Source organism: Erpetoichthys calabaricus, chromosome 7, assembly GCF_900747795.2.
Source record: "Erpetoichthys calabaricus chromosome 7, fErpCal1.3, whole genome shotgun sequence".
In the NCBI taxonomy this organism is placed as follows: Eukaryota; Metazoa; Chordata; class Cladistia; order Polypteriformes; family Polypteridae; genus Erpetoichthys; species Erpetoichthys calabaricus.
The window spans coordinates 134592201-134615467 of NC_041400.2; the positions used below are offsets into that span (position 1 = coordinate 134592201).

The window sequence follows — 23267 nt, forward strand, 5'->3', positions numbered from 1 at the left end:
AATAAGATTAGGCAATACTAAGTAACAAAAAATAAAGTAAGGTCATGGTCAGGAGGACAGAAAAAACAAACAAAAAAAAAACTCCAGAGGGCTGGACAAAAAAAAAAAAATCTAAATCTGCAGGGGTTACGAGGCCACAAGACCACCCAGTCCCCACTGGGCATTCTACCTAACATAAATGATCTCAATCAGTCCTCATTGTTTTCAGGCTTCATGTGGAAGAATTAGATGATGATGGTCATGTGGACATTTGGCCTTCAATCCATCAATGTAGGGACTGCATGGTGTCCTGATCAGGTGGTGGTGATGTATACAGATGCTAACCACATAAGGATATATGGGTGATGCATGCACTGCCAGTCACTATCTAGTACTCCACATAGGGACTCATCTTCGGCACAATCAGTATTTGTGTGTCCCTGAGTAACCCCGACCTAAACTCTAATTTGTTCTCAGGGAATATCCTAAACCCAGTGAAGGCTGATGTATGCTTTAGCTATAGGCCACTTACCAACAAACAATGTCCTACTTCTACCGCACCATTCCTGTTCACTCTGATCACCTTGCAGGTCAGCTTTATTACTTCAATCACTCTAGATCCTAGGTTCTTGAGCTATGGGTTATGATCCAATTTGGGTTGCATGTTGTCTGATTTAGAAACATTTATGTTAGGTAGAATGTCCAGTGTGGGCTGGCAGACTTTTGCCTTTTGAACCCCTGCAGATTTTGTTGTTTTTTTTTTCTCTCTGGCCTAACTTGAGTTTTTTGTTTTGTTTTTTCTGTCTACATGAAGTCTACATGACCATCATCATCAAGTCCTTCCATGAGAACCCTAAATACAAACAGGACTGTTCATTTATGTTAGGTAGAATGCCCAGAGGGGACTAGGCAGTCTCATGGTCTGGAACCCCTGCAGATTTTGTTTTCTCCAGCCATCTGGAGTTTTTTTGTTTTTTCTGTCCTCCCTGGCCATCGGACCTTACTCTTATTCTGTGTTAATTAGTGTTGTCTTATTTTAATTCTTACTTTGTCATTTTTTCTCTTTTCTTCATCATGTAAAGCACTTTGAGCTACATTATTTGTATGAAAATGTGCTATATAAATAAATGTTGTTTGAATTTGGGTCACACAGAGTCATGATACACAATACTACTTAATGGGAAACATTCACGTTTGGTTTGTGGAGTGTCTTACGATTGGTTGCCATGGGCAGTTAAGCAAATACCATTGCTTCGCTACAACCTGTGGCAGAGATTCTTCAGGGGAATCCCCACCCTCCCCTTGGGATGACTGCTGGCAGCGATTCTTGGTCTTGAAGATGGAAAAAAGGCAAAACTGGGTCACAGTGAAAAAAAAGTTTAAGGGCCATTGCTGTAGATATAAAGTATAGAAATTCCAAAGCAATGTGGTGGTGTTACTATTATTATTATTTATGAAAGCATAAAAATAATACCAGTAAGAGAAAGTATAATAGAAAAAATAAATAGATAACAAAGTCTCTACAGTATATATGTGGTCTTAGAACACTTACTGAAAATCAGCAATGTCAAAGGTCGATGTTGTCCTTGCAGGCTTTTTGATGTAACAATCAGCGTGATGCATGAGTTACATTCTTGGACATCCAGATGAAGTGGTCTGTCTCTGTCTTTGATGTCGCTTCCTGTGTCATCACTCTCTGGCCCCACGGAAGGGCCGTTGTTTATGTTAAAAATACACAAAGGGTTCCAGACCATGTGATATTACACACTTATCTGTATGCTTGGCTAGGTATCTTGGTAATGGGTGGCTCTGCCCAAAAGCTCTGATGCTCATACATATCTGCGTAATTTCTTGTTGTCTCATATTCTTTTATTATTAAACTAAAAGTACAATAAATTACTTAGATAACAAGACACATTAGATAGAGAGAGAGAGAGAGAGAGTGAGAGAGACAGACCGACTGACCGAATGAACAAACTTAATTTGTTCCCAGGGGGAAATTTGGCTTTTTACAGAAGCTCTTTAAATAATTAAAGTTACAAACTATTGGTAAATTAGTGATCACAAGAAGATAGGCTGAAAAATTATTGATCAAAAGGAATAAAAAAATGCAAACACAGTTAGATATAATGCTTTCAAGTGTCCTGTAAATTGCTTTTTTGTACATTAGTTAGGCAAGTTGCCTGTAAGGGTCCTATAAATTCCTTTGTAAATTAGTTAGATCCTTTATAGTTCACCATAATTGGTTTGAGCAAAATAAAACTTATAATAAAAACAGTCTGCAGTTACAACAAAAAGTACAAATGCTTAAATTAAATTAATCTGTTTTGATTTTTATTTAAAGAAATTAGGATTTTTCATACTGGTAAATGTGCAGATTAAATCAGTTAAATTAATTATTAATTAAATTACGTTGCTTTAGTCAAATTTAAAATGTATAAATTCAGGATCCTAAGTGGCGCATGAACGCAGCAAACGGTACTACAGTATTAAATAAAAATACAAACCTCTTCGGCTTCGGTTTCACACATTTGCCGCTAGAGGACAGCAGCAGAGACAACTTGTGACGTACTGGACGCGAGTTGCAGGGGGATGATCAAGGAAGCATTGCAGTTATTAGCCAAGAAATGGAATTCTTATAAGTATCGATTCGTTCCATGGGTAGCCCTCAACCTCCGCAAAAATGAGAGGTACTATCCAAGCTGTTATTTTTGTTGTTTGTTTCCCTGTTGCTTTCAAAACCTCTGCCTGTTTGAGTCGGACTCAAAAGTATGTATCAACAGCACTACACGTACTGTACAGCGACGGATATTTCTGCTTGTACTGGGGTTGACCGTCTGTCTTAAGATATGTTAACGTGTAATTCGGCTTTGCTAAATAACTAGAAAAAATCTTAAGGATTTCCCTGTGTTGTATTGAGTTGCCACATGAGACGGAAACCCCGGAACCTTTCTCCATGCTGCTTTCAATAGATGGGAAGTGCGGAAGCCAATCGGGGAGCACTGCGTAGCATGCTATTTTGACGACGCAAATCAAACTACGGAAAGTGGGCGTGGGTCAAAAAAACGTGCAGAGTTAATTGGAGTCTGGGTTTTTGTAAAAGTGATAACACGTATAGCAGGCTTCCACGAATTTTGTAAGCTGTGTATAATTTGCACGTCGCTGTGCAGCATTGTTTGCTTGTTTGTTTGAAAGAGGACGCTAGAGGGCGATGATGGCTAACTTTTTTTGTAGGAAGTTGAAGGAGCCAGTTTTAAATGGTGGACCTGAGTTGCCTCTGCCTTTTAATTCACATTTTTTATTGACAACCAGATGTCACTTTATCTGCTTTTAATCTCCGTAATTAGATAAAAGCCGAGTGAGTTTCTCACAAGAGCCACACCACTGACACCGAGAGTAGCACGTAGGCAAACTGTAAGACGTTACAAGCTAGTGTGCAGCACTTTGGACTTTAAAATCCCGAATGGCTGGTATTTTTACAGAGTAGGTGAGTAGCGGATGAGGCGTTGTCTGTTCTCCCCAGAATTGCTCTTATGAAGCATTTCAAAGTGCACTTGTTTCTGTTACAGAGTATTGCCAACAAGGCTGTCAGAGATGTTCTGTTAGTTTACTCCGTTCAAATTTGTGTACATTATTTGCCCAAAGTTTTCTGAGGAAGTTGTTTTTTTAAAAGAATCTTTTAAAACTGTGGCTTAATGATCACGCATGTGGCGTCTTAAGGAGCTTGGCAAACAAGAACAGTCTTATTTAAACTAGTGATGTGCAAAGCAATTCTTTTTAGTGATTCGGTTCATTTAGTTTAGTTCACCAAAATGATTCAAATCTTTGAATCACACTGATTTTTTAATTTCAAAAACAAAAACAAGCTATATTCTAGTGGAAAATCTAGAAGTGTAACAGTTGTAACCACCAAACAATATAAAAAGCACGCAACAATGTAAGTAATTTATGCATAATAATAATAATGATGATGATTATCATTTATTGAATTCTCAGAATAAATAAAATTTCAGAAATAAATAGAAAAAAAAATCATATCACACAATAATAATAATGATCCTCTATAGAATTCTGACAATAAAATTTTAACAATAAATAGAAAAAAAATTATACCATCACACATAATAATATAATAATAATGATCCTCTAGGCGGCACGGTGGCGCAGTGGGTAGCGCTGCTGCCTCGCAGTTGGGAGACCCGGGGACCTGGGTTCGCCTCCTGGGTCCTCCCTGCATGGAGTTTGCATGTTCTTCCCATGTTTGTGTGGGTTTCCTCCGGGTGCTCCGGTTTCCTCCCACAGTCCAAATTGGAGATTCTAAATTGTCCCTTGTGTGTGCTTGGTGTGTAGGTGTGTGCCCTGCGGTGGGCTGGCGCCCTGCCCGGGGTTTGTTTCCTGCCTTGCGCCCTGTGTTGGCTGGGATTGGCTCCAGCAGACCCCCGTGACCCTGTAGTTAGGATATATCGGGTTGGATAATGGATGGATGGATGATCCTCTATTTAATTCTAAAAATAAATAAAATTTCATCAATAAATAGAAAAAAAAAAAGAAATTAGAACCTTAGAATAGTGCATACATCTGAGACTATTAACATCTACAGGACAGTGGTCACTCTTTCAGTGATGAAAATGTGCACATCCTGTACAGGGAGGAACGCTGGTTTGAGCGAGGAGTCAAGGAGGCCATTTACATTAAGCAGGAACTACCATCTCTGAACCGAGGAGGGGGCCTAAGGGTACATCTTTCATCATCTTACAATGCTGTGATTGCAGCCATTCCCCAGCTCTCTGTGAATGGTACTCATGGACAATTTGCATACCATTGATCACACAGCCCATCGTTAGTCAATGGTGCTAGTTTCGGTCATTATGCAAAGGTACTGTTTATAAGGTTGGAGAAACCTGCAGTCAACTGAGACTGAGGAAGTCACTTGGATGAGTGATGTAATGTATCTCTCTGGAAAAGAACTATGTCCAGATGAACAGAATCAACTTTCTAGAATTAATCAGTTTTAGAGTTGTGGGAGCATCAGAGTCTATCCTCATAATGCTAGTTGCAATTTGGATTTGCCAGACAGACTAACATCCTTGGGAAAGTGAGAGGAAAATCAGGGTACCCAGAACAAAAATTATGCAGAAAGACAAGCAGGAATGGGATTCAAGCCCAGGGTGCTGGTGGAACTATCGGATTCTCCACCACACCACTCTACTGTTTATGAGCAAAGGCTTTGTTAAAGCTGTATGTTTCACTTATTATTGCAGTAAAAGTGAGATGGTGCTGTGCAAAAAGGAAAGAATAGTCAGAAAGATTATAATAGGAAATCTTCAATTCTGCAATACTCTACCAACTTCAAAGATACAACTTACTTTACCTAAGTATCAGGGTCAATAAAAATAAATAGGATGGGCTTATTATCTATCATTTTGAAGTCCAAAACTTACAAAGTGAGAGCAATGTGCCAGTTGAAATGAACAAGTAAAACCGAAGAAAAATGTCTTTTTCCAAATGCTCCAAAATATTGGCACTTTGGTGGACATGTTTTGGTAGTCACACACACAAGAAGATCTTCAGCTGCCCAGCAAAGGTATCCCTCACAAGTGATTAAAAAAACACAAAACTGTTCACATCCACATCACAAAATTATTCAAATGAAAAATGGAAGAAATCATCTAACCATAGCCAAGGATTCTGTAAGTCAGTCAGAGACATGTAGCTTTATATATATAATATAGATTTCTTAAACACTATAGAGCATCAGTCCATTTTCTCACATGCTTATTCAACCTTTAATTGTCAAAGAAGGTTCAATATGCCAGTGAAGGCTTGGGTGAGATTTGGATATGAGCACCCAAAAGCAGCTCCACTCCTCTCAATGGCAGTTAGCTTTTCAAGAGAAGCTAAAGAAGCCGACTATACTTCCTTAGAAGGCTGGCGTCCTTCAACATCTGCAATAAGATGCTGCAGATGTTCTATCAGACGGTTGTGGCGAGCGCCCTCTTCTACGCAGTGGTATGCTGGGGAAGCAGTATAAAGAAGAGGGACGCCTCATGCCTGGACAAACTGGTGAGGAAGGCAGGCTCTATTGTAGGCATGGAGCTGGACAGTTTGACATCCGTGGCAGAGCGACGGGCACTGAGCAGGCTCCTGTCAATAATGGAGAATCCACTGCATCCACTAAACAGTATCATCTCCAGACAGAGGAGCAGCTTCAGCGACAGACTGCTGTCAATGTCCTGTTCCACTGACAGACTGAGGAGATCATTCCTCCCCCACACTATGCAACTCTTCAATTCCACCCAGGGGGGTAAACGTTAAAATTATACAAAGTTATTGTCTGTCTGTATACCTGCATTGTTATCACTCTTTAATTTAATATTGTTCTTTATCAGTATGCTGCTGCTAGAGTATGTGAATTTCCCCTTGTGATTAATAAAGTATCTTATCTATCTATCTATCTATCTATCTATCTATCTATCTATCTATCTATCTATCTATCTATCTATCTATCTATCTAAATTACAAGTGCTATTTAAGTGACTGTGAGTGCTTAGAAAAGTAAAGAATGGACAGCCTTGAACACTTCACTTTTTAGGAGGAGGTAAAAGCATCAATAAGAAGCTGAGTTAGCAGCAATGCTGAGTGCAAGACAGGAACCAAAACCAGACAGAACACCAGGCTTTCCCAGAACCTGACATCAAGCCAGTGACTTCACAAATGTGTAACTCCTGACTAGCAAAATTAAATTAAAGAATGATGCAGGTCATTTATTAAAAAAATATGCCGATTGATAATCATTTTTAATATGTTACTACTCCTATAGTATGTACTGGTGGCCGAAAAAGTTTTCTAATTTCATGTTTTCATGCAGAATGGGGAGAAAAAAGTATGATATACTGTAATAATAATGATTAATGCTGTATAATGGCAAAAATGCCCATGGAAAAGCCAAAAAGAACAACAAAATCTCATGTTACTAGGGTCACATAAGTCACATGTGAGTTATACTGTAATAGCTCAAAATTTGCAAAACATGCGTATTTGCTAAAGTAATGCTAAATACATACAGTACATCCAAAATAAACATTGTACATCATATACAGGAAACTAAAAGCATCAAAGGAGAGACTCTTGAATTGAAGACTGGACTCTTCACCAATGAAGGAGAAGGGGTGGGGGGGAGACACACCATGCTTCCGCATGCACGTGGGGAAAGTTGTACAGTCAATCAAAAGAAAAAAATCACAAAAATGCAGATAATTATTGGCTTGCCGTCAAATAATGAATGCAGTATAGTCATTTGCCGATTTATGGCTGACCGGTTTGAAGCGATTCGTTCTTGCAGCCGAGGGTCTTAGGAAGACAACAGAGTATTAATGCTCTAAAAATTGCCAAATCTAATAGAGTAATAAATCTTTCATTAATATTGTTATTATTTCACACGATCTCATATGTTTTTTGACTCTTGGGGGTACTTTAAGGTTTTGTTTTGATTGGTGCTGTTCCACATAATTCTTAATCATTTGGGTAATTCTTATGCATTTGGCCAGTACTGCCTTCCTTACACCAGTTTTTCGCAAGCTTTATGATCCTGTAACCCAGTTTTGCCTTTTTTTTTTGCATTGATGACCCAATAGCAACAATTGCCAGCCTCCTCCTTGGTGAAACGAATGCAATCAGGGGCCTACATAGTGAAACAAACTCACTTGAATTCTTTATACTGTGAGGCATGGAATTCCTTTTAATATTTCCTGAAACATTGCTTCCTTATCTCCACATCTGAATTCTATCCAATATTTATGGGATCAAATTGAGTTTTTAGTAGACATCCATCACCAGTTTGTTTGTAAAAGTTTATTCTGTATTTCTGAGTCCTGGCCGAGCCTGTGCCCCAATAAATACAAGCTTTTTTGAGAGGAAACAGGATATCAGCTCTTTATAAGGTTGGTGACTTGAAAAGTATGGTTACTTAGTGTACAGTATATACTTAATATTTCAAGACATAGAAAATATTTTAAAAAAACTTTATAATTTGAGGCCGAAAGATTAAGCCTTGTTAGTGTGCTTTGCAAATACAGAAAAGGAGCTCTCCCGGCATTGCCTAAGTATTTTGGTGACACCCAAAACATGGCACAACTTTAAGGCACTTACCTACACCTCTTGAAGTTATAAAATCATTTGAATCTAAAGAACGTTTAGCACATGTAAACATGTTAAAGGTCAATTTGATATTTTTAAGTCATGCTAAAAAGGTATGAGAAGAGATGGATCTTGAGCCTTGGTTTAGTTGTTATAAAAGGAGTCTGATAGACTGACTGGTGTTAGAGTGTCACAGCGTATTCGCTACAAAACTAAAAGAAATCCTACCAATGAACAACATGTTTGGGATTATAAATTGACAGTATTGCGCCTTGCTCATTTATTCTATTTGAGCCCAGTCTGATCTTTTCCTTTAGGTTGTAAGAGGGATTAATAATGGTAGTGATGAATTGAAGACTGACTTTTTCATCATTTCTTTTAGGACACTACGGCAGGTTGAGGAGCATTCCCGGGACAAGCTCATCTCTGACAAGGATGTCTCTGTTCACCTGTTGAAACTTTTCCAAGTTCTCTTTCAGAACAGTCTTACTACTCAGGTGGAGGCTTTTCATTTGTTACCACCACATGTACAATCAGCCTACCAAAAAAAGGCAGTTGACCTAGGGACCTCAAAGAGGACTGACTGCTGCAGGAACCGAACAAGCATCTCTTCCAGTGAAGTCATGTTGAATACCCTGGGCTTTTGTATTGACCGAGCTCCCAGCTCACTCCCCACTGCAGGAACAGGTGTTTTTGTTACTAAAGGAAGTGTGCCAAAGGGGGCTATGGTGTCTATGTATCCTGGTATTGTATCTGACACAATCTGTCTTCTTTGACCCATTGTTTTCTTAAGTAACACTATCATAAAGAGCTTTGACATTGTAGAATGTTTTCATCTGTGTATGTGTAGAAGGACTCAAGGAACTTCAAGTTAACATAATATTCTCAAACCCTCTTAAACCAGTTCAGGGTGGTAGGGACTGTCCTGGTAGTTTAGTGTAATTGCTAGAATCAAATTTTCCAACCTTAATGATGAGGACGACTGCGTAGACTTTAAAGTGACCTTAATTTGTTTAGCTATGACACACATGCCAGGCGTGTGCTGTCCATTTTATTTAACATTATGGTAGCCCTAGCGTAATTAATAATAGTAAAAATATATTCTCTCATACTTGGAGACCCTCTTTCTGACTCGTGGAATTCAATTAAATCCAGGCAGGCCTCTCTTGTTCTCTGTTGTTTGTGGTAGAGGGTCTTACTCAGACATTTTAGGAATTGATGGATGATTTTAATACATAAATAGAAAGTCAATTTACTCACTACTTCCTTCCATATTGAATCATTCCCTCTTTCTGTAATAGGCATCTTTGTTCCATTTGCTAAACCTTAGTCTTCGGTGTGCCTGGTTTACCGTGCCTTATTTCTGAGTCCCTACTTGATTCTTGCCTTATGCTAATTATGACTAGGTTTCCTGTGCTTCTTGGTTCATCCTCTATGTTCACTTACAGTTGCCTCTTATGAAGATCATACCACACACCTTTGTGCACAAAGACCCTAATTAGGACCGTGTGGCATTTCAGCCAATTAAAATCAAGCACAGTTACTAAAAGCAAGCTGTTGCTTCCTCAGAAACATTCAGGTTGTCAGTCAGTATATTCTTATCGACCATTTGCCTAGGGTACTGTCACAATAGCAGTTTTATTTATTTAGTTTTTTAAGAACCTTTACAAAAAAGACAATGTTATTCTATCATATGAAAAGAGTTTACCACCCAAAAATATTTTTTTATGTTACTGCATATACTTTGTGGTGATGAACTGAAGACAGAAATTTTGACGAATAAGGCAGATCTTCATTTCAAAAAGGCCATGAGGCTTTAGTTTCTTGTTTACAAAATTTTTCCAAAAGTTTACATCTACTATTAATGAAATGCTACTATCTGCGTGTCCAGTCCCTCCAAGCAATCTGCTTGTTGAGTTTGCCATTGGTGTGATTGGTCAGATTTGCTTTTAGTGGTTCAGTCAGATGCAATGCAGGCAGGAAGAGCCAGGTGGGCACACACAAGAATATCGAGAAAAGGTGTAAAGTTCAATTCCAGATTGTGACAATTTTTTTTTCTTTTATAAAAAAAAAAAAAGGTGTTAAAAAGGAGGATTCCAACAACAACAAAGCAAATAATGTTCAGAAAGATGTTGGGTTGCTAAATACAATGAGGTACAGCCCAAGTCGCCATTCAAAGATGGGAAGTATAAACGGTCTGAAGCAACCAAGGCTACTCAGAATGACAGTCTGAGAATTAGGGAACACGATTGAGAGAGAAAGTACAGGCCAGGACAGGTTGAGACACACAAGGATACTGAACATACATGAGGACGAACCCTGACAGTACGTGTAAGGCAAGAGATTTCAAATGTTTTTATCATTTTTTTGTGACCATTTATCAGATATTTTTAGCTTTAACTTAACTTTTATTCAATATCCTGTCGTTGACAGCTAGTTTAACAGTATTATAACAAAAAAGGATATATTTTGCAAGTTTTGATCATATGACTGGATAACTGACACGTGGATTATGTGATACAAGTAATGTGAATTTTTTTCCCTTTTTTCTCAGATATTTTTCATATCATGTGCTTTTATACAGCATTGGTCACCATTGGGTTCTGTTATATCATAAACTTTATCTCTGCATTATGCATGAAAGCGTAAGATTAAAAATGTTTCTCAGCTATCACTACAAATAACATGGTAACAAGTAACATATAAAAAATCATTTTGGGTGGAGTATTCCTTTAAGAATGTTGGTGGTAAAAGATTTAAATCTACTGAATGAAGAAAGTTAAGGATAATATCCTCGTAACTAAAGAGACCAATTCAGCATCCCAGACACACGGTCAGTATGTTTCTAGGTGATGATCTGACTACACTGCTAGTCTTCCATTAAAAATGTTAAGTGTTTGTCCACTAAACTCCTATTGAACATAGTCTACAATTCACATACTTTGTTAGTTAGTATTTGGTCATGTGCTGTTTATAAGCTGTGCGCAGATCTATGAAGGTGTCATTTTATCTATTTATTGGTTTATTAGAATATTTTTTGCCTTTTTAACAATGAAGTATCAAAGAGAATAAAATGAAAGAAAAATCAAAAATTTTAATCATATTATTTATCTTATACATTTTACTGGTGAAATAAATGCATACACTTTCCTTACTAAAAAAAAAAGTTTTTTTTTTCATTTTGTTGTTATATGGAGTCTTAATTTGTATTCTCCATGTCTTTAATTTGAATAGATTATAAAAAACAAAAAGAAAACACAGTAGCACAGTGGCCACTTTTTTTTTTCTTTTCTTTTTTTTAACAAGTTTTGTCATTTCTGGAGGGTTTCGTTAAATTACTTTCTTGCTTTTGCTTTGTATTTTGACAGATGAAGCATAAATTAGTAGTTTCAGTCGTGAAATGAAATATCTTGATTATCTTATTATTAATATATTAAATAAATGTCAAACAATTAATCAAGTTTATTATTAGTGTTTAACATATTTTTAAGTTGATCATAATGAACCTGTTTATGGTTGCTGTTCTCATATTTCCCAAAATGCAATACTTGTATAAGCAGAGGCTCTGGAGTCATAGGCATCTAAAGTTTTTAACTTTATGTTTCTAAGTGTGTTATCAAGAATGTGTATTGTCAGTGCTTTATATACTAACGAGGTTATGCATTTTTATTTTATATGTTCTATTTTTTTTTTAGTTCAATTGTCTGTTAAGATTTTGTGCATTCCATTTTTAATAACAAATTACTCTTTACCATAAACTATTGCTTTTTATGGAAAGGTACTAGAGCCAACACAGTGACTTGATTTTGTGATTAAAATCAAAATGTTGACTATAATCTTGAAATTTCAAGTTTAATCTCAGTTAATTTCGTGATTAAAGTTGAAATATATAAACAAAAAAAACAAGTGTTTTTAACAAGCAATAGACTTTTTATGTTTGTTTTTATACTTTTGAAATACTTTATTAGGTATGTCTGACTCTGCCAACTTAAAAGAAAGGCATTCAAATTATTTTGGGATTTGCATAAATATTTAAATTGGTCACTAGTCATGTGAGCCTCCTATAAAACCAAAAAAGATGAATGGCAACATTAGATGCTAGTTGTTATGGCATGTAAACAATTATTACTAGAAAAATACATAAAACAGTAATCATCTAAAAGAATAAATAATGTTTCACTCTTTTAATCCCAACAGGTACTGTCTATCAACCATATGAACCAGTCTTCTTTCAGTCATTATATAATCCATTTATTTTTCGGTGTATTGATGGTATACTTATAGATGGTAATGACAAAGGAATTTCAAAGACTATATTTAGGTAAGTATAAATCATTTACTACCCATACATTTTATATTTAATGTGAAATGGTCCTAGATAACATCACTTCTTTGAACCACTGCTTTCATCTTGTATAGTGACTATGAAAAGTAACACTATCATAAAGAGCTGTGGCACGTGCACAGTTGGTTTCTGCGTATCTGTTCTGTGTTCACATTAGGGCAGGTCCTCAGTCAGGGTTTGGACTGAGAAGGTAGCTCTTAAGATCCCAAATACAAAGAGGGAAAGAGAAGATGGGATGGGTGACGCTTTATTATTTCAGTACAGATGGGTTGGTGAATCCGACAATCACCATGAGCGCCTCTTAGCTTTGATCCCCCGTGACTTTCCCTCTTCTTTATCATTTCACTGAGGCTTGGCATTTTCAAACCTGTTTAATCCAACTGAGCATCACTGGGGACTGGACTATATCCCACCATAAATAATATAAACTCGTGTTTGTACGGTTATATGATTCAGTTCCCATTGGTATACTTTACACAATTTTTAGGGGTATGAGTGTGTCTTTTTAATGGAGTTGTATTATTGTCAACTGACATGCTAGTAAGAATTTAATTGTATACATGTGAATAAATATAAATTAGAGCTTACTTGCCTTACCAGTTGTGTTCTTACTTGTTCTGTTATCACAAAAGACCACAGTGACACCGTTTACCCTTGTCTTTTAGATCATACTAGTTTCTTTCTGTTGTCTTTTTCATCATTAATTCTTCCAATTTGTATATTCCCTTTATGCATGTTCAGTAACTGTCCTGTATATTTTTCTTTGCTAGATCTAAACCTTTTACTGTCCTTGTAGTTCAAGTTCATTCAATATTTTGATAATTGTTATTACTGGGTATTTAGTTGACACATTTATCTGAAGTGAAAACAGAAATTAAACCAGAGACATTGTGGCTCTGGAATTCATTATTTTAGCCACATCATGTTTTATAAATTTGTTGTTCTCCTCTTATTAAAACAAATACACTTGTATTTTGAAAACTGATGTAGAAACACATGTGGTTATTGGCCCAGCAAACTTGCGTAGGGTTTCTTCAATGGACCTTACAGATTTTCCAAAAATTACTGGTCTTCTATTCTGTCTGTAGCTTACCATCCACTAGGGGTAGAATGCAGCATGATGGACTGCTAACCAGTTTGCAATTTTAAAATGCTTTGAATGAAGATGCTTCATCACAAGCCATTATTTATGCAAAGAGTTATCTGAGTAAAGTGTAAAAATGGCACACTTTTTTATTTATTTATTTATTTTTTTATAGAAGCTGAAAGCTTGTTAAGACAATCACCCCAAATGCAGCACTCTCTGTATTTATCAAAGACATCCTTTTAATGACATATTTTTCTCAGTTATAGTAAAGTTAAAGTGGAGTTTTAAAAGGATTCTGGTTATTTGAGAGGTTTACTACACCAACTTTAAAGGAATAATTATCCCAAAAAATTTTATATATTTATATGTTATTTACTCCATGTAGTTTGTAGTGATGGCTGAGAAAATTTTTGAATCTCATATTTACATTCAGAACAGAGATAACAAAGTTTCAGATAGATAGATAGATAGATAGATAGATAGATAGATAGATAGATAGATAGATAGATAGATAGATAGATAGATAGATAGATAGATAGATAGATAGATAGATAGATAGATACTTTATTAATCCCAAGGGGAAATTCACATACTCCAGCAGCACCTTACTGATACAAAAAACAATATTAAATTAAATTAAATTAATTGAACAGGTGTCAAAAACAAACGACGTCCATGAAAAAAGATCATATTAGTTACGTCACATAATCCATATGTCAAATCATCTGATCATATGCTCACAACGTCCCAAACACATGTACTTTTACTAAAATATTATTTAAGCCCTCCTTAGAAAACACTTTCAGAAACTGAAATGAACGCACCCAGCCACAACCAATGTATACTGGAGCCATTTAGAATTCTTAATAATTTTAGCGTGTATGCCTTTTGGATGTGCGTGAAACCCACCTGGGGATTCAAAAATTTCCTGTCATTCATATAAAATGTAAAATGTAGCTGTTTTGTCTTGGTAGAGTAATATTTTACTCCACTTTCCCCATTTGTATTATTAATATGTAGCCTTTGTCAGAATGCCTCAGATCTCACAGACTTACCACTGTTTATAATGTATTGTAGCATATAACTTCTCACCACCTTCCCTTCTACATCTATAACCTCAGGCAATTAGGTGTAGTAAAAGACAAGCAGGAGTTAAGCTACAATTTAAATAATGTATTATTGATAATATTCATAAATAATAATATGCACATGAATATTGGCAACCATACAACCTGATAAATGGTGATGTGTAGTTTCAGGCTGCACACAGACTTGTTAGTTACTTAGAAATGTCTCTAGTTACGTCCTAATTTGTGGTCAGCTTTCTTCAGAACAGGCTGCATGCCTGTCTCAATATGGCTGCAGAGCTGTGCTCTTCATTGTGTTGTCCTTTTCAGTTCATGATATGTGAGATGGTCTTTCATCAGTTTGGTAAGAGAAAGAGAGTGAGGGAGTGAGCAAATTTATAGGTTTTCTGTCCAACCCCTAAAGCCAATAGGATGTCATGGTACTTAAAGGCTTCTGATACAAGCCAGTTGCAAACAGCCATACTTCAGACCAATGGGGGGATAGAAAACATCTTCACACCTGCCACCCCCCAAACCATAGGTTAAGGTAAAGCTTGGCAGTTAGGCAGTCTGACTTTATGTGGGGGTTGAGAGAGAGACTTTAGCAGTGAAACACTTCCCCCCCAACCCTATCGTAAAATTCCTAAAAGTGTGGTGGGGGGGGGGGGGGGGGGTAAACATGAATGCTTCTCACTAATGTAACACTAATATTACATTGCTTTGCCTAAGTTACAAATAAAGAGATACAAAATATTTATCAAGTATGCAAAGTTTCACATCACAACAGTACCAGATGATAAATGGAAAAGAATATGATACTGTATGATACATTAATTGGGTAGTTCTACTCAAACATGTAGATATAAATGCAGAAGTAAATATATTCATATTTTAAAATTATATATTTCTGTTCTAAAACATGAAACTGTAAGTGAATAAAAATAGCCAACATTGTATACTCTCGCCCTGTACTGATCTTTGAATCTTGGATATGAACTACTTCAGTGTACATAAAAAAACAGAAATTCTGAATTAACTGTGTCTCTCTGTGTTGCCTGGGACCATAAAAGTATTTGGAATGTATAAAACATTTCATCTTTGCTTCAGATCTTGCCTTAGAAGGGACAGGCTGGGTCCATTCCTATTTGGTGATGAAACATGGCTTACAGAGCAACTAAAAAACCCACTTGCTGTGGGTCAGTATGTCAACAACTGCACAAATGGCAAGTCAATCTTCTTAATTTGTTTTATTTAAGAGTGTACTGGTAAGCAATCCAGTTGGTCTAGAGATTTCCTGTTTTAAAAGCTTTGATGAAGATTGATTTTAATTATCTTTCAGTCGATCTTCATTTTATATAGCACCGTTTGCACCTTTATAGTTAACTTTTTAGTGGTATTAGAGTTGGTTTCGCATAATGTTAAGATCTTATTTAACATTTTTTTAAATAATGCATTCCGATAAATGTAACACATTAGGTACAATTTTCTGTTTACCTAATATCTTTTCCTCAGAAAAAGCTGCCAATGTTTGCTATCAAGAATTTGATGTTCCTGCAGACTTTCCAGTTGAACTTCGTCAGTACATGCCCAATGTAAATTATTCTGTTGATTCACTCAGGTATGTTCAGAAATAAAAAAGAACAAATAGTAGAAATGTTATGACAATTTAAATGTAGATTTTAAACAGACAAGATTTGTATAGAGTTGTTATTCCTGTTAACTTGATACAACTTCAGTGTTAACAGATGAGTGTCCAATCCTCTGGTCTTTGCACACTGCTAACCAAGCATGTGTTATATATTAAATAAATGATGACACCAAACATTGTCAACCCTGCTTAGTCCAGTTTTGGGTTGTCACCCTTGGCAGCACTGGGCACCATTCCATCACATACAGTACACTCACACTGGATCAGTTTAGAATCACCAGTTTAGATTTACTGGAACAGTTTAGGTCAGGGGTGTCCAACTCTTCTGGATTCTGGAGGGCTGTAGTGGCGGCAAGTTTTCCTTCCTTTCTTAATCAGTGACCAATTTCTGCTTTTAACTACCTTCTTTTCCCTTCAGTTTTTAAGACTCAGTCCTCTGAATCGCTTCTATTTTTCTTTAAAAGCAAGCCTAATAGTTTCCCTTGAGGATTAATGAAGTATATCAAATCAAAATCAAAAATCAAACAAAAATGAGAAGTGACATGAGCCAACAGATTATCCAACTCAGTTGTGGCCTCAAATGCTAAATGATTTCAGGCCAACAAATTTCTCAATCTGAAGCTAATATTTGTTATTAATTGAATCTGTTATTTAATTCTCTGGCTTGTTGGTGCTGCCATTTTGTCACAGCAGACATTTCCAAAACTGTTGATTTTCGTTTCCTTCCAACACCATCAAAATGTTTTGGACCTGAGCAGATCAGCATTATTGAGATTTTCAAATATTGTATAAAGGACACATGTTAGCTGGTCATGTGATGACTCGTTTTGTATCTCATTCTTGAGATATGTCGGATAATTAACAGAAAAAAAAACAAATAAGGAGTCGGAGTCGTGAATAGCAAGTCATTTAAAATTAAGGCAACAGAAGTTAAACAGCAGCAAAAACTTTGTCACTAACTGAGAAAATAGAATGAAAACCTGCAGCCACTGCAGCCCTCGAGGATCAGAGTTGGACACCCCTGGGTTAGGGTCACCAGTTTACCAGCGTTGTTATTGAAACCCCCACGTAGACATATGAGAATTTGCAAACTCTACACAGGAAGTGACAGAACTGAGATTTCAACCCAGCATGCTAGATCCATGAGACAGTAGCGCTAGCCACTCTGCAAGATCATTGCAAAAATATCAAAAATCCCCTGAACATTGGCTGAACAAGGGTTACTGTAATATTTTCAGCATGCAAATACGTCTGTAGTTTAAAATACAAAACAATTGTGAACCGATTCAGACCCCATCACTTTCACCACACTTTATTGTGTTGGAGATTTGTGTGATGTATTGCATGATTTTTGCCCATAAATCTACACTCAAATAACCATAATGACAGAGTGAAAACAGGTTTTCAGAAAGTTTTACAAGTTTCATAAAAAAATCAAAAACAAATCTTTCATGTAAGTATTCACACCCTTAATTCGGAACTTTGTAAAAGTCAATTAAAGCTTTAATACCTTCTTGTGTAAGTCCCTACAAATTTTAAACACCTGGATTTTGGATTTTGGCAGTTTATCCCATCCTTCCTGGCAGATCCTCTCATGCTCTCTTAGGTTGGATGGGAAACATCTGTAAAGTTTCTTCTTTAGGTCCCTCCACAGATGTTCTATGGGGTTTAAGTCTTTACTGAGCCACTCAAGGATAGTAAGACACAAAGCCACTCCAGTGTTGTCTTGGCTTCATGTTATTGTTATGCTGAAAGGTGGACTATCTTCCCAGTCTTAGGTCATGCGTACTGTGGAGCAGGTTTTCTTCAAGTACCATTCTGTATTAGACTCCATTCATTCTTCCCTCCATTTTGACCAGTGTCCCTGTCCATGGAGTACCCCCATAGCATGATGCTGTCACGACATAGAGCTTGGAGTTTTGCCCAGAGAGTTCAATTTTTGTCTCATTAGACCAGAGAATCGGTTTCCTCATGTTGTCACAAGCCTGTTACTCAGAAGTGGCTTCCATCCTGTCATAAACACCTGATTGATGGAGTGCTGGCGAGACGGTTGGCCCTCAGACATGTTTTCCCAGCTCAGCAGAGAATTTCAGAGACTCATTTAGAGTGTCCATTGGGTTCTTGATCACCCCTCTGACAAAGGTCCTTCTTGCCTGGTTGCTTAGTTTGGCTGGCTACTCTAGTAAGAGTTCCGGTGGTTTCAAACTTTTTTGATGTCACAATTATGGAGGCTACTGTGCTCCTGGGAACACTCATAGCTTTAGAAATGGTTTCATCCCCTTTCCCCAATCTATGCCTCACCATAATTTGGTCACAGAAGTCTACAGAGAGTTCCTATGACTTCATGGCTTGTTTTTTTGTCCTGACATGCAGTGTGAATTGTGGGACCAGATGTGTGCCTTTCTAAATTATGTCTGATCAATTTTCTTTGCAACTGGTGGACTCAAGTTCTAGACACATCTCAAGAAGAAGTAAAGAGTCAAGTCATATATGCATGATGTATGAATGAGAGATCTATGTTTTTCATTGGTAAATTTGCAAAGCTTTCTGAAAACATGTTTTCACTTTGTCATTATGGGATATTGAGTGTAGATTGATTGGCAAAAATGACCACTTTGTCCATTCAAAATTAAACCTGCAACACAATAAAGTGTGCAAAAAGTGAATCAACTTCAGGTTATTTCGAAGGCCACTCCTGCTCCAAGAAGAAGGTTAGAGAAAAGGCAGACATGACAGAGCAGCAGTCCTGTAGTGCCAGAGCACGGGCAGACCACTGCTTCACAAAAATCAAAGTAGCCAAGTAAGATCTACACACAAGAGGGACAAAGCGGTGGCAAGAAGAGCACACGTCCCACTCCTCCTTTACGCCATGGCATTTAGGATAGAGTTGGGAGTAGAGGAGCTGAGTGTCTCCCACAGTGGGTGGTGGTGTTTTGATTAACACTGAGCTGTTGCAACTAAGTGAAGCTTTACTTTCACTTTTAGTCCCAATAAACAGTGAAGCAGCAACAAGTAGGCACTATGCAAGTGTGTCATTACAAAGAAATTCGGATTTTTATTTCATAACGGCCTCAAAAAAAAAAGTGATGTGCTGATATTTTTTGACATCTTCCAACAAACACCTGCCTTAACAAATTCAAAGATGCCCAGGAAGTATGTATTAAAAGAAGTGTTAACACAAGATAAATACACTATATGTGGAATATCCACAGCTATTGCAATAAGGAAGCTCAATTCACGTGTTAAACAAACAGTGCAGACTCAAAACAAAAATAACCAATAAACAGCCAAACGACGATGAGGTGCACGGTGAGCCAAAAGACAACCTGCTGACTTTTGAGGGTCTCAAACTCAGTTCCTGGAAGTACCTTTTTTTTTAAGAATTTTTTAAACGTTGTTTGATCTCCTCCGGATTTCTTTTCCCTTCCATTTTGGTGTCTGTGTAAATTTCACTGGAGGATTTTGAATACCGTATACAGTGGAACCTCGGTTCACGAACGTCTCGGTACACATACAAATCGGTTTACGACCAAAAAGTTTGCCAAACTTTTGCCTCGGTTCACGACGACACACTCAGTATACAAACAAGCCAGTTTCCCTTTCGGTTTGTACATGTTCAGTCTCTCCCTGTGCATTTCCTGTGCAGCGAGCGAGCAAGAGAGAGAAAGAGCGTGACACACACACACAGGCACGTGCGAGAGAGGCACACACACACAGGCACGTGCGAGAGAGGCGCACACACACAGGCACGTGCGAGAGAGGCGCACACACACAGGCACGTGCGAGAGAGGTGCACACACACAGGAGCGCACAAGAGAGAGGCGCGCGTGCACACACACACAGGAGCGCGCGCAAGGGAGGTGCGCACACACACAGGAGCGCCACAGACACACTGGCGCTCCAGGAGAGACAGCAAGCGAACGAGAGAGGGAGCACTGGACGCATAAGGTAGAGAAGGCTTGTTTTTGTTTTCAGTTCTGTTTACAGCGATCAGTTCATAGCGTGCATTGTTGCAATGTTACTTTTCTTGGTGGTTTATTAAATTACGGATTTTTCAAATGTTGATTTTTTTTCCCTGTGCTTAAAACTTTTTTTTTAGCGAGCGGTTCCTAGCACTATAGCGCAAACTATTGCAGTGTTAGTTTTCTCTGTTGTTCAAGGTTTTCTCAGTGTTATTCAATGTTTTTACATTTAGTTTACTATTGCACTGTGCATTCTATGGTATAATTAACTATATTTGTGCTTAAAAACTAAAAAAATATATATTTACATACAGTTTGTATGGTCTGGAACGGATTAATTGTATTTACATACAATCCTATGGGGGAAATTGCTTCAGTTCATGACCAAATCGGTTTACGACCAGAGTTTTGGAACGAATTATGGTCGTGAACCGAGGTTCCACTGTATACTCACATATAAGTCGGGTCTTGAAACCTGAAAAATCGATCATAAAATCAGACCCCGACTTAAACACCCATTCAAAAATGCAACACTTACATTTTTTTTTTTTTTTTTTTTTTACATCTTCTTGCCTCCTCCAATTTTGCATCAGTTTCTCAGACGCATCGAATTTTGTTACAACAGCGCAGTTACCAATTTCTTTCACTACTTCAATGACGTTTAATTTAAAACCAGCTTCATAATTTCTTCTGATCGAACGCTGCATCGTAGATAAGGGATGCTCTTACAATAAATGTATATGAGGGTATGAGATACAAAAAACACAAATCAGTGCAAACGTTGTTTAGGAATAGCTCGGGTATTACCGTGTGGTCACATAGGCATAATACATAGGAAAAAAAAAAAAAGGCAGTGTGCTCCATGGTTACTCTCTCAGGTGGGTGTTAGCATATCATAATCCCTTGTACCACTAGTGTGAGTTTTCCACATTCAACTTATACGAGTGACATTGTAAATTACCAGAAATTATACGGTAAAATCAAGCCTCAACTTATCCATGGGAGAACTTATCCGCAAGTATATACGGTATTTGACTTTTTGGCATTCATTGGGTGTTCGCCTTGCCTGGATGCGTTTTTGCTGACACACTTCTACATTCTGCAGTTATTTTACACACCTCAGAAATCCTTTTCTCATTGACTTTTACATGGCATTTAGCAGACTTCATTTCATCTGGTGCAGTATACTGGCACACTGGTTGGCACTGCTTTTCACTGCCTCTTGGCCTCCCACATCCTAAAGGCCATGGCACATTATGTGACTTTTCCAGCGATTTTTAGTTGTAACCTTCATTTACATAATCTATGCGAATCGGAGGCAGTGGGCAGCGTGCTCCTATTGAGGTGGTCGCATAATTATGACATACCCAATGACTCGCTGTGCCTGCTGTATGACTCATTCCGATACAATCAAAAGGGTTTGATTGTTGTTTTCTTTAGTCATGAAGATGGAGTGTGTATGCATGAGAGCAGACCACCACTGAATGCTCATCCTCAAGTACAATGCATAGAATGCAGCAACAATGAATAAGGAACACGAGTGTTTTAGAGCACACGAACAGAAGAGGAGCTCGGCTGCCTTACATCTTGTGTTTTACATACTACAACAGAATGGAAAAAAAACAAAAATATTGTCTTCGTACAGCACAGTGCACGATATAGGTAGTCACTAAAAGAGGTGAGCACAACCGTGCTGGAAATCTGCAATCAGGTGGTAAATGGGATAGGAACTTCCAGTCATTAAGATTGACATGCAGCATCCTCCCAACCAAGACTGACATGGTGTGGCGATGAGATTACGGCAGTCAGCAAATCCAACGCACTCCACACCCAGACGTCACGTGATTAGTGTTACCTGATGACTGTTAAATCGGCCGTGTATGAGTGAGAGTGCCCTCTAGTGGCTTTATGGACACCGCGTTCCTGAACTGGAAGAATTGATAACTTTGTGTTTACTAACTTTAGCTTATCTCGTGAGTGTGGTGCTGCTTTTGCTAACTCTTTGTGGTTCTTGCAGGACCCTGCGGTGTGTGGTACTTGTGGCTTTAAGGGACATCACTCAAGGAGAAGAACTGTTTTCAAATTATTACACGGTTGTCCATTCAAAATGACACAAGACTGTTAACTGTCACCGTTGCGTGGAGCTTCAACACAAGTATGACTCTCTATTGTGCTATGAAACCATTTCAACTTTTTGGAATAAATACAAATATCTTTTTAGTTGTATTTTGTAATAAAAAACTTAGTGATGATTTACTGTGTGTCATTCTCTTTATTAATCAGGCAAAAATTAAGATTGGTCTTCTCCATGAATTCAAGTCCAGGACTAAGCGGGTGGAAACAATGACCTGACCTGACATGACATGAATTCAAGTCAGGAATGGGGGGAAAAAACAAGAGAATTGAAAAGTTTACATAAACCTACCTTAATATTCATGTTCGGAATTTGCTTAATCTAGTTTTAGGATTGGAGAACAGTACTGGGTGTTCATCACAAGGGGGCAGATTTCAGGTCATCTGTCTGCATAAGCTGCATTTCATTAAGATATGAAGGGGACTGGGAAAAGTCCATCCAAACAGGGGAAGAACAAGAAACCTCCACGCTGGAATTCAAACCCAAGCCCCTGGAGCTGTGAAGCAGGCCAGGAACTGCCTCCCACCACAGTGAGAGTCTTGTGTATAAAATGTGCTAATGCTTGGAAATGTGGGTAAGCAAAAGTCGGGATTTATAAAGCACAAACTTGGTGAGAAAACTGGCTTAGCGTTATGGCAAATTTCCACCATCCTTGAGTATCTCATAACTAGGGATCCCTAATACTTTATTTTTTATATACATGATACTTTCACATACATGTCACATACTATTTAATAACTATGATATATAGTACACTACTGCTAAAAGTTTTAGAACACCTCGGTTTTTCCAGTTTTTCTTCAAATTTAATCAGTTGAAACGTAATGAATGACCTAAACTTGTGAAAAGGTCAGCAAGTAAACCACCAGAGGTTTAAATTTAAAGTTTGTTAGCAAAAACTGGGGGAAA

The 23267-nt window shown here is 37.6% G+C and overlaps 1 protein-coding gene across 1 annotated transcript; it reads left to right on the forward strand.

Moving 5' to 3' along the window:
• Positions 1-2497: 2497 nt before the first annotated feature.
• setd9 (SET domain containing 9) lies at positions 2498-22476 on the forward strand. The gene is made up of 6 exons (XM_028805419.2): positions 2498-2669; positions 8498-8859; positions 12313-12436; positions 15722-15837; positions 16127-16232; positions 22242-22476. Exons 1-6 carry the CDS (start codon positions 2572-2574, stop codon positions 22333-22335), a joined length of 900 nt encoding a protein of 299 aa, XP_028661252.2. The 5' UTR covers positions 2498-2571; the 3' UTR covers positions 22336-22476.
• Positions 22477-23267: the final 791 nt, after the last annotated feature.